This window comes from Lynx rufus, unplaced genomic scaffold (assembly GCF_022079265.1).
Source record: "Lynx rufus isolate CCGP_SWC_20201006 ecotype Redwood Valley unplaced genomic scaffold, mLynRuf1.p SCAF_18, whole genome shotgun sequence".
Lineage (NCBI taxonomy): Eukaryota > Metazoa > Chordata > Mammalia > Carnivora > Felidae > Lynx > Lynx rufus.
This window is the reverse complement of record NW_025814832.1, coordinates 10,054,906-10,074,953: the sequence shown is the minus strand read 5'-3', so window position 1 is coordinate 10,074,953 and position 20,048 is coordinate 10,054,906. Positions and strand designations below refer to the sequence as shown.

The window sequence follows — 20,048 nt, the reverse complement described above, 5'->3', positions numbered from 1 at the left end:
CTGGAAACAACCCTAAATTCCACCAACTGGTAAAAGGTAAACAAATTGTGGTACACTCCTCAATGGATACCACTCAGCAATAAAATGGACAGACTACTGATACATCACAAAGCATTATCCTAAGCAAAAGAAACCAGATGGAGATGACTTCATCACTTATAAAAAATTACAGAAAAAATACAATTACAGTGCTAGGGAAAGTTACAAAGAACAAGAGACACCATGGTAAACACAGTAAGAGACATAGAGAATAAAATCACTGCCATCCATGTAGCAATCTTGCCAGAAGATCAAGTCTAAATCTAATCAAGCCTATATATCTGCCTCCAATTTACAGATGTATCAGCAAAACCTAGATTGTGGAAAACTCCATAAATAAAAATATGTAATTTCTTCTACAAATAGATTCAAGAAAAAAAAGAAGAGAAACCTATAGGTCTGGAGAGACAAGACACAATCAACCAATTGGCATGTATGGGGACCTTATTAGGAACCCTGTTCAGACAAAGCAAACTGTGCAAGAACATTACACCACCATAAAAACCCACTGATTGGATGTTTAATAATATTAAAGAATTTAATGATATAAAGAAAATTTTGGTACGATAATAGCGTTCGAGTTATGAATAAAAAAAAGTCATGAAATATATATATATATATATATATATATATATATATATATATAATATTTATACAGAAGAAAAAATTAGGAAAAAAGCATTTATAAAAGATAGACAAAAAAGAGTTAATAAAAACATAGTTCTCCGAAAAGGAAAATCTAAACAATGGAACACTATAAAAATTTAAACATATAACCCTAAAAATTTTCTTGAAGTAAAGGACTTGGATGTACACATGGAATAGGCATACCTTATTCCAGGAAAAACTGACAAAGATTGGTTAATATTGGGAATATCCTAATAAAATTATTGGACCTCAAAATTTTGGGCAGCCAGACAAAATGATGTCATCACTTACACACTAACATGGGGAAAAATGAGGCTGGCCATAGACTTTTCCACAGGAACATTCAATGACAAAAGACAAGGGAGTGAAACAAAGAATTTGAGTCAAGGACTTTCAAGGATAAAGGTCATAGTTTTAACCACAAAAGAGTGTCTAATTCACAGGACTGCTGTTTACATGAGCCCCCTTTGAGGAGCATACCTCAAGAAAGGACATGTCCTCAAGAAAGGACAACTTAAATAAAAGGACTGGCAGTAAGCACAAATCCAAGCCAAAACAAAGATGGGGATAAAGGTTAAAACAAAAACAAACAAACAAAAAAGCTGGGGGGGTAAGTGTGTAGAAAAAAGAAAAATAAGCTCTTGGCCTCATCTCTCATCTGTCATAAATGGACTTCAAAGATGACAAATCAAGTAGTAGAATTTTAAGTATACTTCAGGTACAAAAGTAAATCCAAAGAGAGATAGTACTATTGACATTAGGCAATGTGGGGGGCAGAATAAATACAAGTTACAGTAGGAAATCAAGAGACTATGTTCACAGAAAACAGGGACTAACGGAATTTTATAAAAAAAAAAAAAAAAAAGCAGAACCATCAACAAAGATATAAGGTTTTCTCAATATCAGACTTAAAAAAAAAAGCAAACACAAATAGATATGAGTATGAAGATAGGCTATGCAGACTGCCATTATTACAACAAATCTGTCCATCAGCCTTGGCTTTTAACCTGGCCAGCTCCCTGAAAATAGCTGGAAACAGAACTAACCTGAGAAAGTCTTCTCTCTAGACACTTAAGTGATTTCTTGGGGCGCCTGGGTGGCACAGTCGGTTAAGCGTCCGACTTCAGCCAGGTCACGATCTCGCAGTCCGGGAGTTCGAGCCCCGCGTCAGGCTCTGGGCTGATGGCTCAGAGCCTGGAGCCTGTTTCCGATTCTGTGTCTCCCTCTCTCTCTGCCCCTCCCCCGTTCATGCTCTGTCTCTCTCTGTCCCAAAAATAAAAAAAAATAATAAAACGTAGACACTTAAGTGATTTCTAATGTGCCAACTTTCAAATCTAGGGTATAGAAGTTATTTCCAAATGCTTAGAAGTAAGTAAGACAGTCACCGATGCAAGCTGTCATCAACAAATTTTATTAAATCTGCTTTATGGGGTCCAATTACTACTTTGTTAGAAACAAGTTTAAATATCTTGTATTTATGAATCTGCCATCAAAGTCTAGCAGGCAGTTTCCTGAACCACAATATTTAATAATGAACAGTGATGCTTCAGAACTACAGGACATCAATATTTTACATTTTCATGTTCTCTTCCTTATTAAGGCAAAGCAGATTGTCAGCCTATATATTCAGCTAACAGGTATACTATCTTTCAAATATCTTACATAAATCAAAGTGTGTTCATTTTTCCCACCAAAATGTGGGATTTGGACAGACATTTGTTTTGTTCACTACTTTAGCACCAGCACCTAGGAATGTCTGGCACATAGATGCTAAACAATTATTTGTTGAATGAATAAATGGATTTCAATTAGAATTTTTTTTTTTTTTTTTTGGTAAATGGTTTATTAAAAACATTCTAGTCCTAGAATCCTTTAAGAAGACAGTAAGTTCTGATTTCCTTATTCCATATGAATAAATTTCTCAAGAAAATTCCTCAGGGCTTCCAGAGTTGAAGGTGACAAGTGAACAGACACACAAGAGCCAGCACTCACTCTATACTCAACATTTGCCTACATGAGAGTTGTTTTTTTTTTTTATGTTTATTTATTTTTGAGAGAGAGAGAGAGAAAGTGTGTGAGTACGAGCAGGGAAGGGGCAAAAAGAGTGAGATATAGAATCCAAAGCAGGCTCCAGGCTCCAAGCTGTCAGCACAAAGCCTGATGTGGGGCTTGAACCCATGAACCATGAGATCATGACCTGAGCTGGCAGTCAGCTGCTTAACCAACTGAGCTACCCAGGCGCCCTTCTGACCTGCATATCTAACGTATTGTTAAATGGAACATTCTCTTGTTGGACACAAGGCACAATGCTGTTTAGTGATTGAGCCAAGGACTCAGACTTCTTACCTATTCTTGTTAAACTGGATTGCAAAATCTGTCATATGCTGCAGAGCTTTGTTGGTGAAGTTCATTTCCATATAGATGTGTCCTTGGCGGTGAGTAAATGTTCCAGAAATCTCCAACCCTTTAGCTTTTACTGCAGGCAGCCAGACCTAAAAGACAGTATAAAGCTCAATGGAACCACACAAGATTTATCTTCATGCTCTTTGTTTTGAATATATAAAGATTAAATTAAGATTTCGCTTCTTTAGGAAATTATGGTGATTTTTATACCATAAATATCAAGTTAGAGCCAAAAGGCTCCGGATAATGTCATATTTTCTGAATTTTGAGATCATCCTCAATTAAAGAACCAAACCAAACACACACACACACACACACACACACACACACACACAGTATATGAGTAACCCTGGCTACTTCTCCATTTCTGTTCAACTTGGTCATTTTACTGTTTGAGTACTGCTACCAACTGTATAGGCAAGGAAAAGAAAAACTTCAATGAGTATAATGTGTTTGGTTTTTTTTATTGGCACTTTTGGTAACAGGCTTAAAAGTGAAGAAACTGAATCTACTAATGAAAATAGTATGTCTGTATCTTTGAAGACTTTTCTTTTAATCATCACCAAAACTATTATCAGTAGTCTTAAGGACAAAGACCATGTCTTACATAGATTTTTAACTCTTGCTATAGCTTCCGGTAAATAGTACTTAGATGTTGTTTAAATAATTTGAATGTCTATCCTTTCTGTATAATTCATCCATAACCCACCCCTGGCCCCAGAAACCCCTGGACTGTAAGAGTTAATTAAGAAAAAAAAAAAAAATCAGAAAATTCATGAATTGTTCTGACCACCAAAGACTAAATACCAAAGCATCAGTGGGTAGTGAATAAACTTGGGAACATATTTGGCCACACTAAAGAAATAAAGGAGAAGAAGAAAATAAAACAAAACAACCATAAGATATTTTTCATCTATCAGAGGGTCAAAAATCCTAAAAGTCAATAACCCTTAATGGAGAATATAAGCAACCTGGCACTTTGCATTGTGCTGCTGGGAATGTAATTTGAAGTCTCCTTTTAGAAGGTAAGTTGAGAATACTTATTTTATTTTTTAATGTTTATTTATTTTTTGAGAGAGAGGGAGAGAGTGCAAGTGGGGTGGGGCAGAGAGAGAGAGAGAGAGAGAGGGCGAGAGAGAATCCTAAGCAAGCTCCACTGTCAAAACAGAGCTGGACAGGGCTCACCCCCACAAACCGTGAGATCATGACCTAAGCTGAAATCAAGAGTCAGATGCTCAATTGACTGAGCCAACCAGGCGCCCCAGAGAATGTCTATTTTAATAGTTATATATATACCACACTATACATACACAAAGATGTTTGCTGCAGTGCTATAATGACAAAGAAAGAGGGAGGAGTGTGGTAGGACTAAGGGAATAACCTGTATGTCCATCAACAGGGGAATGATTAAATAAGTTGTGGTACATCAATACAGTGGATACAGACATTCAAAAGAATACAGCAGAGAAAAAACAAGATGGAAAACAGTGTATTCCATTGACATTAGTACTGTTAAAGGACACAGACATAGGTATATGTTCTTATAGAACACACAAAAGTTAATAGGGGCTATCTACGAGAAAGTGGGGCAGAAAGACTTAATTTTCCATCTGTTATTTCCGCATTATTTACATTTGTCATTTGTATGTATTACTTTAATATTAATAAAAAATGCATTAGATAATCTTTTAATCAACAATGAAAAGTCTATGGGATAATATCCAACACAGAAACCTCACAACAAAGCTACTGTATTGTGCCAAAACATTACGGTTCAGTTTTAAATCCTATTTTTGGCTTCTCTCTTCAGCTGCTGTGTAGATCAAGTTATGACCCTTGGAATGGACAACTGGTCTATATTTCTGTAGCAGGGATCCTCCACGAGTCAGGTGAGCAGGTAGAGAATTTAGGAAACAGACAGGCAGGTTGTCCCTCAGAAAGGCAACTACAAGAGACTGAGCCTAGCTGGATGGTACTTCACCAAAGGGTGAAGTAAGCTTCACTTACAGTGAGTTTCCCTTTTTGAATTTCAGTCTGAGCATGACATTAAGCAAGGCTGAGACTAGAAAAGCACCAATGACAGAAACCCAAATCAGCACTCTAAAAACGTACACTAAAACCCAGGAAGGCTGCATGTGAGCAACAAGTGTAGTAGAATCCATCTGTAATACCAACTGAAACAGGGAATGGAAAGGATGACAAGTAAAAACGTTACCCCTCTAGTGTATATGTACCCCTCTAGTGTATTCTACCCTCCCTGACCCTGCTGTTGCATTGTTAACTGGATTTATACTAGACTGACATCAGCGTTGACAAACCAGACAACATTTCTACACAAGAACAAAACACAAATATTCAATACTTCTAATTTTAAGTCTAATTATAAAAATGGTTAATGAGGATGCTACAGTGCTTCTTATTGCCAAATTTTAGACCACTTTTTATCTTCCTCTTAAATCCTCTAGGACAAGGGCCCAAACTTCGGATTTATTATCAGTGGAAGTAACAAAAAATGCCAAGTTATTCAGGTCTTGTTCATTACGAAAGTATTGCTTTACTTACAGCCTTAGGAGCCACATATCCACCAGGTGCCATGCCTATCCCTGTGGAGAGTTCAAACAGGTCATTCAAACCACTGCTGACCACAGCAGGAGTAGGTGAAGGAGCGAAGGTTGCAGGCACTGATGATGGGATGAACGACTGTCCCACCTGCAGGGAAAAAGGGAAGGGGCAGGGGGGACCAGGAAGAACACATTAATAGCCCTTAACCTGTTGCTCTATATTTTAGTAGTATTCATAAAACAACAAGAATACATCATAATTATAATATTCTTAGGAGCTGAATTAGTATATTCTTTATCCTTTTAATCATCACAGTTATTTTTTCATCACTGATGATATACAAACACTCTTTAGAAGTTCTATCAAGAGAGACTAAAACAGTAGGATCAGGAACAGAGTGATCCAAGATCTTTTCTGTTTGTTTCCAATTTTAGCTTCCATGATTCTGTGCAAAAGGCCTACAGGCACCCTAACGAAGGGGGAGGCTGTTTCTATAGAAAGAAGAAGCATTCAACTTAGAAAGCAGTTCTAGTTCCACTTGGGTGCAGACAAGTCTTACTTTCCCATTTAGGCATAAATATCTGGTAGGAAACTCTCCTGGGGGGAGATGGATATTCATACCCCCAAACTCAGTCACTTACGAGGAGAGTCTCCCTCTGAGTCCAGCTGACTCTCTCAAGTTCTTTGTAGATGACGCTAAAGAGTAAGAACATTCTCTAGTCAAGATGGCAGGTTCCATTTCCTTTAGCTCTTTAATGTCAGGAAGACAAAGACCTCTGTAGACACCAGAGCGCCAATCCCTAAAGATGTCCCTACACCACATGTGGTGTACACCTCCGAAGATTCCAAGTAACCCTACGCCACTTTCTACTCTTCATATGCTTCTACAGAGGTTCTGGTGTACAATGCTAGATAGCAGCGGTGGCTGGCCTGAGAATGTGTGCATAGGAAAGGCATCAAACAGGGGGCAGCGCATCCCATGGTGAAAAAAACGGATGGCACTTACTGCCGGACTTCCTCCAATGCCCCCGCCAAGGTCACTGCCAAGCTGAAAGAGAGAAGGAGAGAGAGGAGAGAGAGGTAGAGTTCATTTAGCTAAGTACTAGATGCCCATTTAGAATCTGTAAATAGCTCTACCAAGTTGCTAGGAATACATGCTATTCAACTTGACTCCCAAAGCCTAAAGAAATTCTAGATTGCAAAGAAAATATGTCCTAGGGGAACCGAGTAGTGGCATTGACAGTGTGTGGGAGTTCTGAGAAAACTTGGAAAGAAGATGGAGCTGGGACATCTCAGCGATGTTTCAGATCCAATCTTCCCACTGGGGTACATAGGCACAAACCGAAACAGGACTTAAAGAATTTACATATTCCAAGAAGCTCTATCTCCAAGGAGTAATGTTTTGAATGTGTTTTATTTTTTCCTTAAAAGGAAATTTAAGGGAGAAAAAAAAAGAAAAGCAAAGAAAAACTAAAATGTGCTTTGATCTATAAAACCTGCTGTTCCACTGAGAAAGTGGGAACCAAACCAGTATTGAGCAATTTCAAGCTTCAAAAATTATAGGTGGAACAAGAGTGATTTTTAGAGTTTAGAACTTTCCTAAGAAAGAAAACAGCTGGGAGAGGAAGATATCCTATCTGGGGAGGAAGTAGGAAGGCATGCAATGCTTCAAATCTCTTTCACAGTTGACACTACTAAGGAGAAATGCTGTGATTTAATTGGAGATCATTTAAAAGGATGCTAACTATTGGAGAATTAGATGGACTTAATTAGCTAGGTGACAGGAAAATAATTCCACATGGTCTTAATCTGGCCTTTTCTCCCCTCAGGGCTCTGATATAATTCACCCTGAAGTCAGTCTTCCACGACAAAAGTATTAAAGAAGAACAGAAGCTGAAAATAGCTGGCATGAAGAAACACACACGCATACGCACGCACACACACGCACACGCACACACACCAGCGCTGTTTAAAAAGCAAACACCACCTTTTTTGGCTACGGTTCCACATTTGCCTCTTCCCTAGTTCTCATTGTACACTTGAAGTTCTTCTCTGAATCACCAAATGCCTTGTCTACTCTACAAAACACTGTTTCCTTTATTATCTGTCATTTAGTGGTAGAAACTTGGAAATCTTTGTGTGTGGTTATGTTAAAAAACAAAACTGTACTGGTTTTCAGGATTTGAGAAAGAGTATTTATCTTCGCAGTGAAAAAATACATGAAACAGTGTTGCCAAAATCTAAAAAATACTCTACATTCAAAAACATGGAGACATACGACAAAATTCTGTTTCTACCGTGACAGAAAAGGCAGGTGCTTCAGAACTAGCATTACTAAGCATCCTCTGCACGAAGTTACAGAGCACTCCAAACCTCAAAGAGCCATTTCTAGAACCTGGTTCCTGAAAATTACTTAATGGTTGAATACAAGCCAAAAATTAACATGTGTAAATAAATAAAAAGGTCACCACAACTAAGAATTCAAATAACTGGGAAAGTCTAAAGTAAAGAGAAAAGATATTACACACCTGCTTTCTCCCTGGTTCTGGAATAGCACACATCTGTAGCATGACATCTGAAAACCACCTTTTATTCAAACAAACACTCCTATAATGTCAACCGGATACAAGGCACTATGGGGAATGTAAAGATGCCAGGCAGTGAGGGGAATACATAGATGAATAAAACCCAGACGTTGCAAACTTGCAGGAGAAATAGAACATGAATGCAAAACCATACAGAATATACTAAAGCAAAAAAGGTAAGTACTGAAGGGAAGAGCCTCCTTTTGGCTGAAGGATAATGAAAAGCTTCAAAGAGGTGGTAATGTGGGATTATAAAAAGCAAAAATGGGGGAGCTTATTTCCCAAATAGCATGAACAAAGGCTGAAAGAGCATGAATAATAGTAGGATCAAAAAGAATGAGTAGTCCAATTAGACTGAGCACAAGGTAGATATGTGTATATAAAAAAACAAAACAAAACAAAACAAAACAACAGCCACAGAAAATAAGTTTGCAAAGGCAGGCTGATTACAGGAGGTTTATGGAATAAGATATAAACTTTTCAAGAGTACTTCAATTGGGTTCTATCAACTATGGCTTTCAACCTTAGATACACAATTCAGTCAACCACCTGTGTGTGTATAGTGGGGAGGCATTTAAAAAAACACTATGCCCGAGTTTCACCCCCCCAAGGTAGTGATTTAATTGTGCTGGGGTGGAGCCTGGGCATCAGAATTTTGAAAGGCTCTCCTACCTAGTGATTCTAATGTATAGACAAGGTTGAAAACCAATGCCTTAAAGAATTAACTAATATTTGGAATCAGAAAAGATTGATCCGTTCAAAATTACTTTGGAGCTAACTCCTGAATAAAAAGAAAGTTACAACTTGAGCAGAAAGGAAAAAAACTCTTAATAAGGATGGGATGGATGTACAATGTCTCATTTGTCCTGCTGCTTTGATCTGGTTTGACTTTTTTTTTTTTTTTTAATTTTTTTTTTCAACGTTTATTTATTTTTGGGACAGAGAGAGACAGAGCATGAACGGGGGAGGAGCAGAGAGAGAGGGAGACACAGAATCGGAAACAGGCTCCAGGCTCTGAGCCATCAGCCCAGAGCCCGACGCGGGGCTCGAACTCCCGGACCGCGAGATCGTGACCTGGCTGAAGTCGGACGCTTAACCGACTGCGCCACCCAGGCGCCCCTGGTTTGACTTTCTGATGGGCTTATTATCCCTTCTTCCCCTCAACCATTCTCCTCCCCTCTGGCCAGGTGTACAATCCAAGCTTAAAAGAGCAAATTCTTTATGGACCTGGTTGGCACTTGGCAAGGAAGAAACCACACACTGGAAGAGAAACAGTGGTTTTATCCAATATGCTAAATTCAATAAAAGACATTGATAAAAGGCACTCACTGGTGGTATTATTTCCAAAGGAAATAAAGCCCATTTACAGCCCTTATTTTCTTAGATTTCATTCTTATTATCTTTGAGTGTTATATGAACATTATCTTAGCCAGATAAGATCTGAATGTACTCTCCCCACCACACTGCTTGTCAATTTTATTCAAAACCATTAAAGAAACTGAAAAGCAATTCCAATACTCCCATGTTTATGTTCAATACATCAGATACAACACAGCTTCAACCCAGAATCAGGAAATCTGATCTTAAGAGACAGGACCCAAAGGGTATCAAGAGACACATAGCCAAATATGTAAAGGTTCACCTAACAGTACTGTTATGTCCAGAGAGCAAAGGAAAAGGATAGCTTCAATACGTTTTCTTTTTTTTATTTTTATTTTTTTTAATGTTTATTTATTTTTGAGACAGAGAGAGACAGAGCATGAACAGGGGAGGGGCAGAGAGAGAGGGAGACACAGAATCTGAAATGGGCTCCAGGCTCTGAGCTGTCAGCACAGAGCCCGACGCAGGGCTCGAACTCACAGACCATGAGATCATGACTTGAGCTGAAGTCGGACGCTTAACCGACTGAGCCACCCAGGCGCCCCACTTCAATACGTTTTCTGGCTAGCAAAACTGTAACCTACTCAGACTTTATTCAGCATCTTTCCTTTTGACTGAAAAAGTTCCTAGGGGAGGTTATCATCCTCTTCTTGGAAAACATGACAAAGGTGATAGCACAGTCATGGTCAGGAGTGACTAATAAAGAGATGTCAGCAAGGATGGGAGCCAATTACCCAGTGAGTGGCCTCTCTTGTCAACAGTGACAAGCAGGATGATTGCAAATATTAAGAAAAAGAAGCTGGAAAACTGAATAAAACTCAGAAAAGTTCTCATGTTGGCCTCAACTAGCCATCAACCATTTCAGTTCAGTTGTTGGTATTATCTGGAGTCAGACTAGATTCATCTAAGTCCGGCTATACTTATCAGGTAGGGTACAAAATCAGCCAAACTAGGACTTGTAAAAATTTAGTAATATCTGTTATCCAGTGAGCTGGTGGGAGCCGAGTGAAAAGGGTTAGGTGTGCAGGGCATGGCTTTAATCCCCATCTCAGGTGTCTAGATACTGTGTTTTAAGTGTCTCTTGGAGCTAACCACTTCCCACAGTTCCCAGAATTGTCTTACTACAGCTGCCATTTTCTCCATGAAGGAAATAATGCCAGCTAAACCAGGATAGATGAAGATGAAGAAAGGAGAAGTGCCAATGTTGGCAAAACAGTATTTCAAATGTTGAAAAGTGAGAATTTTCTGAAAGGTCTGAAGCTGATACCCAAGTCCAAATGGTGGTATGGTTAGTGAACCAAGCCACAGTGGTTTGGTTCCCCCCACCCCCCATCTAAATCATAGTTGGCGGTAGTCATTAAATGGCACTGAAAATAATATTAACATTTGGCCACTGCTAATACTGGCCACTTTACCATCCCTGAAGTAGTGCTGAACTGGGCTCAGTTCATGCTGAACTATATAATAATGTATCCTTGCAATGTTAACTGGATGGAAAGCAATGAGTTCATGGTGATTTACTGTAACTTATGGGCTAAAGGGATTTCAGCATTGTTACATGATCTCTGCAACAGAACCAGGTTGAGCCAAAAGTTTTAGCTGAGTCTGCCCACAACTCTAGTTCAGCTAGATACCAAAAGAAAACACCCTCATCCAATGGCAAAATGCTAAATAGCAGAAATACAGAGGGAGAACTCAGGACTAAGGTTCTAAAGGCAACAAGTCTACCCAACTCCAAGAAAAGAAGTATTTTTATAAAAGGGTTATCAGGGGCCCCTGGGTGACTTGAGTGTCTGACTTTGGCTCAGGTCATGATCTCATGGTTCATGGGTTCGAGCCCCGCATCGGGCTCTGTGCTATCAACTAGGAGCCTGGAGCCTGCTTCCGATTCTGTCTCCCTCTCTCTCTGCCCCTTCCCTGCTCACACTCTGTCTCTGTCTCTCTCTCTCAAAAATAAATAAATATTAAGAAAAAAAAAAAGGGTTATCAGCTGAGATGGCCACCAAGTAGACGAAAGAAAGAAAGAAAGAAAGAAAGAAAGAAAGAAAGAAAGAAAGAAAGAAAGAAAGAGAAAAAGTTCCACAAATAATGATCACAATGGCCAATCTTGGTTAGCTCCTTTCAGGTACGTGTATCTGGCCAGTCCAAAATATACTGACCTCTTCTAAACCTGTGGTGCTGAGCGTCTCGAGACATTCTCTTAATTAGAAGTGCAGATCTTAAGCTCACAAATTTCTTTGCTTCTGTCTAGAGTTATTACCTTTTTCATTTAATGCTTTTCAGAACTGATTTAATTAAAGGGAGTCTAAAGGAATGCTTACTGATAGCTCTGTTATTATTAAGGAGTCAAAATAGAATGATGTAAAAATAGCATACAGTGATTTCCATCACAAATAATAAAATTTTTACCAAAATCCTATTGGTGTTAAAAACATTAGTCTATGTTTTTCCTATTAGGGTTTTAGATTTTAGAAGGCACATAACATCTCCTAGGTAAAAGTAGGTAAAAGTGTAATTTTCAGCTGTTTGGCTGCAAATATTAATTTGATCTTCAAAAAGCTATTCAGAAAAGTATCATAAAATACAACTAAAAATGGTGAAAAGGATCTGTAACCATGCAAAAGCTATTAAACAAACTGACAGCTAAGAATGGACCAAATGTGAAATAGTGAAAATTAGTTGAGATCCCACAAAATCATCAGATGACTCTTTAGCTTGACAGAAAAAAAGGGCTTTGATTATCAACAGCAAAGTAGGGGGATGTAACAGAACACTTCCTGAGGTGGGACAAGGAACAGAATGTGTCACTAGCAGTCTCTTAGCTCCAACAGAACCCAATGAGGAGTATAGTAAAACTCCACAGGAGAAGCTCTTCCTCCTGTCTCATTTTCCTTTGCCGTCCTTACTACCTGCCTATAGAGTTGTTTGTCATCTCTCTTCCCCACACCGGAACGTATGCTTGCAAGGGCTAGACACAACTATGTTCCCAGTACATAGAATGAAGTCTGATACAGAATCAGCACTCAAATATTTATTCAGGGAATGAATGTTCTACTAACCATATAAACAGGAATACTAGCAATATTACTTCTTGGGAGGACAATTTTGAAATGAATCATTTTATTGGAGAAAATTATCACAAAATGGACAGAAGCCTGACAAAATTGTTTCATCAACTGGCCTAGAGCATCCTATCGGCATCGACATTTCTGACACACAGGAACAGAACCAATTAGGGAAAAAAAGGACCCAGTCCCCATCCTAAAGCCAAAGTCCTTTCTAGAGAGGAAGTGTATTATTGTCGGAGCAGTTCTGACAGCAAGTTTTCAGCAGAATGCCCTGTGCATCATTTATTTGCTTTGATAGCACTAGTGGTTTATATCACAGTTCACTGGCAAAGAGATGAGAAGACAGCATTTTGTGGCTCTGCTTACAAAGAGGGTAAGATGAACAATCTTGTTCCTTTTGCTGCAAAACAGATGTATGAACTTATTTGGTCCCTGTTTTCACAAATGAATACACTTCTACAGTCTTTCTCAAGCTTTCATGTGCCTCCTAGTGGCACGCTAGCCCAAACTCAACACCTGGGATGTACAGCGAGAAGAGGCATAGGGCAAACAAGCCTTGTGTTTTATCTTAAACATTCATGCAATTTTACAGTCTAAGCCTTTACACAGCGGTGTTTAGTCTGTGTTTATACTCCTTACCATCAAATAAGAATGACACTGCAAGACGATGAGCCAAGTTTATTCTGCAGCTATAAATGCATCTGTACTCTGCTGAGTACTCCATAGACCGTGTACTCCAGTTTGAAAAGTACCAAAGTTAGGTGAGACCAGACTCTATTTTAGAAGATGACAACAAACTAGAAGAATCATAGGATAGTCTTGGGTTCAAATCTTGACTCTGAGACTTACTTGCTATGACACCTTCAGTCTTCTATAAAATGGGGTTCAATACCAATTTCCCTGCAGAGTTATTCTGAGGTTTAGAAATGATAAGAGTTGCAGCACAGGAAACCAGAACAGAAATAGGAACTCAGTATTGAGTAATTATTCCCCCAAATTGCCTGAGGCCAGCCTTGGTCAAATCTACACATTGATAAAAGGACAGTGGGGTTGGGGCGCCTAGGTGGCTCAGTTGGTTAGGTGTCCGACTTTAGCCCAAGGCATGATCCCGTACTTTGTGGGTTCAAGCCCCGTGTCGGGCTCTGTGCTGACAGCTCCGAGCCTGGAGCCTGCTTCAGATAGATTCTGTGTCGACCTCTCTCTCTGACCCTCCCCTGCTTGCACTCTGTCTCTCTGTCTCCCAAAAATAAATAAATATTAAAAAAAAAAAAAGACAATGGGGTTACAGAAGCCACACTGAAGATTTACCAGGCAAAACTGGGCTATAATTCAAAAACCTCTCTCCACAACAGCACCAACTCTAAAACTTAAGCTCTTTAATCACTGCAAATATTTTCCAGAGGAAGAAATAGGAAGATGCAAAGCTAGTATGTAGTGGTTTAGTCCTGTGGGCTAAAAAAAACCTAAAATTATCACTAAAATAGTTCCCGACTTAAAACTTCTGAAAGGTAAAAATAAAAGAAAGGGTGGGAGGGCACACTTATCATGGTGAGCACCGAGGAATGTAGAGAATTGCTGAGTCACTCTATTGTACACCTGACACTGATATAACGCTGCATGTTAATTATACTGGAAAAAAACAACAACATAGAGTGGGAGGATTTGAAAAACATACACTGGAGTTAGGAAAAGGCCATTTCTCCTCTATCCCACAATACTCCAGCTGGGCACACTGAAAGGACATTTCTCTGGCAGGAAAACCTTTGTCAGCAAAGAGAAAGGGCACTCTGGATAATGCTTCCTTTCCGTTCTTCATGTACAATAGCGCTATTTATCTAAATAGAATAGTGCACAGCACCTTGGATGAATAAAAGGCTATAATTTAGCCAAGGTCTATGCTGACAGCCTGGAAGTAAAGGCAACAACAACAAAAATCAAGATTCAATTATTATTACTTTAGTGATCTCACAGATGTCAGACCTATCAGCGAATGCTGTACGTTTATAACACGTATGCAGGAGTTATGAGCATGGGCGTCAGGTCACCTCCCACACTACACCAAACCAAGATTTGGACTGTCAGAAAAATCACACTACCCAGAATGAGCACTTTCTTAGGTTTCGTATTAGAGGCACCAAAAGACCCATACACGATTTCTGAAACTAAGAAACAAAGACTCAAGTAACTACTTTTGTAAGCCTACATTTAGATAGTATACTATCCTGCTTTACATCAACTATGGAAGTTTCAATACAATTCATCCAACATCAAGGTGATAGTTAAGTTGGTATTAACGGAAGGAGGAAACTATCTGCAGAGTTCAAGCAAAAGAGAATATGCTAAGGCAGGCAGAAACTAAAATGGGGTTATTTCAGTAAGGAGACCGAAAAGAGTATGGAGGAAATCCACTTTGACTCGAGTCCGATGATGAAAAAGCATTCCATTTTTTAAATCTGCAGCTCTGCCTAAATCAATGATTTTCAAAGATGCCTGCCTCCTAAATAAATAAATTAATTAATTAAATATCAACTAGGAGACATGGAGTGTGTGTGTGTTTTGAATGTTTCTTTTTGAGAGAGAGAGCGAGGGCAAGCTGGGGAAGGGCGGGGGTGGCTGTGGAGGGGACAAAAGATCCAAAGTGAGCTCTGCGCTGACAGCAGCGAGCCCAACGTGGGGCTTGAACTCATGAGTTGCGAGATCATGACCTAAGCTGAAGTTGGATGCTCAACCGACACCCTGGCACCCCTGTGTATTTTCTCTACATCAGAACAATATCCCCACTCACTCTTTTTTCAGTTTAAAAATCACAGCTGTTAGAAGTCACTGTTATTGATGGAAGAAGGCTGAAGTCTTCAGGTGTTATGGCAAATCAGAATAATAACAATGATAAACAGATAAATATTTCCTTAACAACAATTCTAGAAAAAGCCTCTATTCCCTAAATCTCAAAATTTTATAAACGCGATAATGAAAGAAGGTAAAACAAGATCTAATGGGAGGATCACAAGAATATGAAAAGAGAAGAACATTCTCTAGTGAATATCAAGTTATAAGACAGAAGGACAGAAAAATGGGAGACAATCCAAAATACAAAAACAATTTCCAGTCTCCAATTATGCAAAGTGAGTAAAAGTAAAAAGAATGTTGGAACTGAATAACTAAATCTAAATTGATCAAATTCAACTCCTGGCCAATTTCTGGTAGGCTTGACCACCTAATTGCAAATCACAACAGAAAAATGTCATGGGGGGAAGGAACAGAGGTAAAGTCAGAGAGGTCTGTTTTTGTAGGAGGTACTGAAGAGGCCCACCAGAATATAAATCTTCTATCAAAACCACTGTCTTGGCTTAGAGATCAATTTTAACATCTCTACCTAACTCCATTTGCAACTTCCTTTGGCTCAATGTTCTGAACCTTGGATACAAAATTAAAATAACTTGGGCATCTTTCCAAAATTACCAATGTCTAGGTCCTAACTCCCAGAAATTCTCCTTAATTACTCTAGGATTGAGCCCAAAGACTGACAGTATTTTTTTAATATGGTACTAATGTGGGACTAATGCAGGTGGAGTTGAGAACCCCAAAGCTAAATGAAAGGTTAGTAACTGTCATGCTTCATAAGCAGCACAGCACTGACCCCTATGGGTAGGGTTCTATTAGTCAGCAATGATAAAAGCAGCAGAAACACTGTAGAGGCCTTGCTGACTAAGGTAACAAGAGCTGCTTGCCAGGTGAACACATAACTCTAACCTAGGCCTAATTTTACACTGGGTCAAATTCTACCACTCCTAGCAACACTATTTGTCCGAGACAGTAAAAGAAGGTCCTTTAAGAAGTTAATTTCAAGAGTTTCTCTCCCTCAATTTGGGGCAGAGTTCTCGAGAAGCCCTCTTTCCAGGAGTGTGTTTACTAATAAAGTCAAGAGCAAGAGGCATCTGGGTTTACCAACAGCTGTGGTTCAAGCACCAAACTGAAGTGGTTCAAAGTGGTTACAGAAATTCTATGGCTTCACTATTCAAAATCTGACTCATGGACCAGGGAGCGTGTTACAAATGCAGACTTCTAGGTCTTACCCCAGACCAACTAAATCAAAATCTACCTTATACAAGATCTCTAGGAGATTTATAAGATTTATACAGATTTACATTATAGTTTGAGAAGCATTACCATAAGGAAAAGATTCATTCAAGAAACAGAACTATCTATACAGATTAAGTAAAAACTCTGAGGACTATTTTCCCTTTAAATTAGATAATTTACACAAGAACAATAAAGCATTTAAAAAATATCATGGCATAGGCTGTCTTGGAAATTCATCTTCCACACAGCTGGGTTTAGGCCTTCTTTGTGATAGTCTCTTAAAAGGATATTAATTCTCTAAGTGAATACATATTTAACCCCATATAGACAAAGCAAAACTTTTACTCCTTAATTTCTGAGATAAATTTATATTACAGAATAAGTTGAAAACCACATGACTTTCTAGGGCTATAACAATAAGTATATACCATTTTGAATACTGAAGTCAGCAAGAGGTAAAATAATAGAGTTACACAGGAACATGACTGGGCCTACATAGCAAAGGCTATGGATTTACAAATCCAAATGGAGAAACATACTCCCCACCCCCAAAAGAACATCCTTTACCAAGAAAAAAAAAAAGGCCCATGTGTGACTTCAGCTACTACAACCTAAAAAATGCAACATTTTTTCTATTTGAAGTAATACTTGTGGATAGCTAAGCAAAATATAAGGAGAAAACTCACTGGCATTAAGGGCCAGCAACTGCTAATATAAGCCACATGTCTGTGGCTTATATATAAGCACATAACACGTCTGTTTCTTTCTCCACTAAAGTGGGTCAAGAAGAACAGAAAATCCTGAGCCAGAGCCAGACAACATTAAAATATAGGGCTTCTTTCTCCCCTCCATCCTTCAAGCTTAATTTGTCATTCTTAGGTTCAATGAGTCCATTATGTTGTCACCCATCAGGTAAATTAATAAGTAGGGCTGTAAGGCATACACTTAAGAAGGACATAACACATAACCTGTGGGTGATTTGTCAACAGAACAGGAAGAGCTATTTCAATGTTTATGTGGGATTCCTGGAAGTCTCCGTTATTATTTCAGTATTCACTGTTCAGTCTCATGAGACTCCATAGACTCTTCTGAGTCTACAGGGAGGCTATACAGCCATGTAGAATGATCACACGAAGAAGCTATTTTTACATAATCAGTCAACTCTCCTCATTAAAAATATGAATTATGAAAAGCAAATGCTTACTTTGCCAAGAAAGACAATAAGGAGTGCTACTTGCATCCCTATGAGCTGGAGTCCAGAGCTTGGTCAGTGTACAGACTCTGAAAGCAGTGACTGTCCATTAGTAAAATGCACAACCCACAGAGATAGGACCGTAACCCTATTTTCTCAGATCCTCTGCCAGCCAAAAATTAAATGCACCTGTACTGGCTGGCATAAATCCCAGACATAATGCATTATGCAATCTCTGAGAACATATATTTTCCTATCTATGGCATGTCTTCCAATTTCTCATGTTGGGAAATAAGTTTGTTTGGATGTCTTTACATACAAATGTGCAAATGTCTGGCTAAAAGAGTCCCTCTAATTCTACCTCAGTTAAAAACCTAGTTTCCAGGGAGCCATGTGATGTGACCTGTTATTTTTCTAGTCTTTGCTACACAGACGGAAGGTTATCCTTAATACTTCTCATTTATCTTGTACAGCAAGAAAAACTAATTTTAGTTCCCACTGGTAGCACATAGTCACAGCTACTCTGGACGTTGGAGCCTTTTATTATTAGAATCCTGGAAGCTAATTAAATTGGAAGTATGGGTGGGAGGAAGGGCGGGGTGGGCAAAAAGAACCAATCAAGCAGTACTTCCCAACTGTAATCAAGGTACAGTTTTTTTACATAAATGGCTCAAATGGCTGCCTCAAAGCTTTTCAGAATTAGGGCATAAGCCAATAAAATATAAAAAAGCCAAAGGTTTCAAAGACTCAAGATAAGATAATCTCTCTGAGATCATTTATATGCTGTTCAGGGAAAAAGGAATTATAGGGGCTATCCAGAGTTAAGAAGCAGGAACAGTAATAAGCTCTGGAAAGGATACTAAATATTAAGATTGCTGAACAACAGGTTGGCTAAACATCACAAGTTCTATTTAGAGGCAGGGCAACAAAACCATCCTGTGCATTTGTAAATGTGCCCCATACCAATTAATTAGTATCAATTAATTCTCTGAAGACAAATAATTCTGTCCTTTATCAAAGGACGTTGCTCTGCTCATCAAGGAAAGGTCTAGTTCTAAAAAGCTGAATAGTCCTAAAGCTTTTTAGCACATCAAGAATTAAAAATAACCAAAAGAAAGACAGAAGAAAGATACTCACCAGACTATCTAGACCTCCTCCCAAGAGATCCACTGCTCCCATCTGCATTGAGGACACCTGTGGCACATTGACGGGGGGACCGAGGTCAAGGTTTAAAAGGTCTCCTAGAAGGTCACCTTGAGAGGGGATAACCTGAGGCTGTTCCAGGTTGGTGGCAGTGGTGGTGCCAACAGGGCTGTCACCCGCATCAGTGCTGCAGTCACACACACAAAGAGGAGGAAAGAGAAAAGTCAGTTTCACCTGGGACATAATAACAAGGCAACGAATGAACGTGAAATCTATAAAACACAAGAGAGGGGGAAAAAACCTCTTATTTTATAATAATTCGTTAATACACATGAAAAGATGACAGCAATTCTAACTTTTTATCAAAATATAGCTGCTAAAATGAAACTAAATGTATACTACAGAACCTCATCAGTCAATTTTAATTGAGCACCTACTCTAAGATGTAGCACCGTAATGAGAACCCCAGGGTTTTCCTATTTTTTTTAAGTTTGCTTATTTGAGAGAGAGAGAGCACGAGCAGGGTAGGGGCAGAGAAAGAGGGAGACTGAGAGTTCCAAGCAGGCTCTGTGCTGCCAGCGCACAGAGCTCAATGTGGGGATTGAACCCATTAACTATACGATTATGATGTGGGCCGAAATCAAGAGTCAGACACTCAACCGACTGAGTCACCCAGGCGCCCTCCGGGGCAGTATATTTAAAAAAGGAAAATATATTTCCTGCCCACAAATAACTTACATTCAAACAACAACAAAAAGCAGCATTTACAAAATGACTGAAAAGCACACGTACTGTGTAACAGGTAAAACCGAGTACCATAGGAGTGCCTGCATACTGACAGGATAGAGAGACAAAACCAGGTGCAGCTGATTCTAAAAGCTTCTGAGAATGATGTTATGACTGGCTTTTGAAGAACAGAACAGTTATGGGGAACTACTAGAGAGAGAC

The 20,048-nt window shown here is 39.0% G+C and overlaps 1 protein-coding gene across 3 annotated transcripts in view; it reads right to left on the bottom strand.

Annotated features, from left to right (window-relative positions):
- The window catches only part of AP2B1 (adaptor related protein complex 2 subunit beta 1), a 127,715-nt gene that overhangs the window by 38,906 nt on the left and 68,761 nt on the right, over positions 1 to 20,048 (bottom strand). For 2 of the 3 annotated variants that reach the window (XM_047080840.1, XM_047080841.1), the window contains exons 14-17: positions 19,095 to 19,287; positions 6,659 to 6,700; positions 5,653 to 5,799; positions 3,034 to 3,179 (exon numbers count right to left, since the gene is read on the bottom strand). In XM_047080840.1, the coding sequence (XP_046936796.1) occupies positions 3,034 to 3,179; positions 5,653 to 5,799; positions 6,659 to 6,700; positions 19,095 to 19,287 (528 nt within the window). The remainder of the gene's footprint in view (positions 1 to 3,033; positions 3,180 to 5,652; positions 5,800 to 6,658; positions 6,701 to 19,094; positions 19,288 to 20,048) is intronic. The other variant, XM_047080842.1, reaches the window with a different exon arrangement.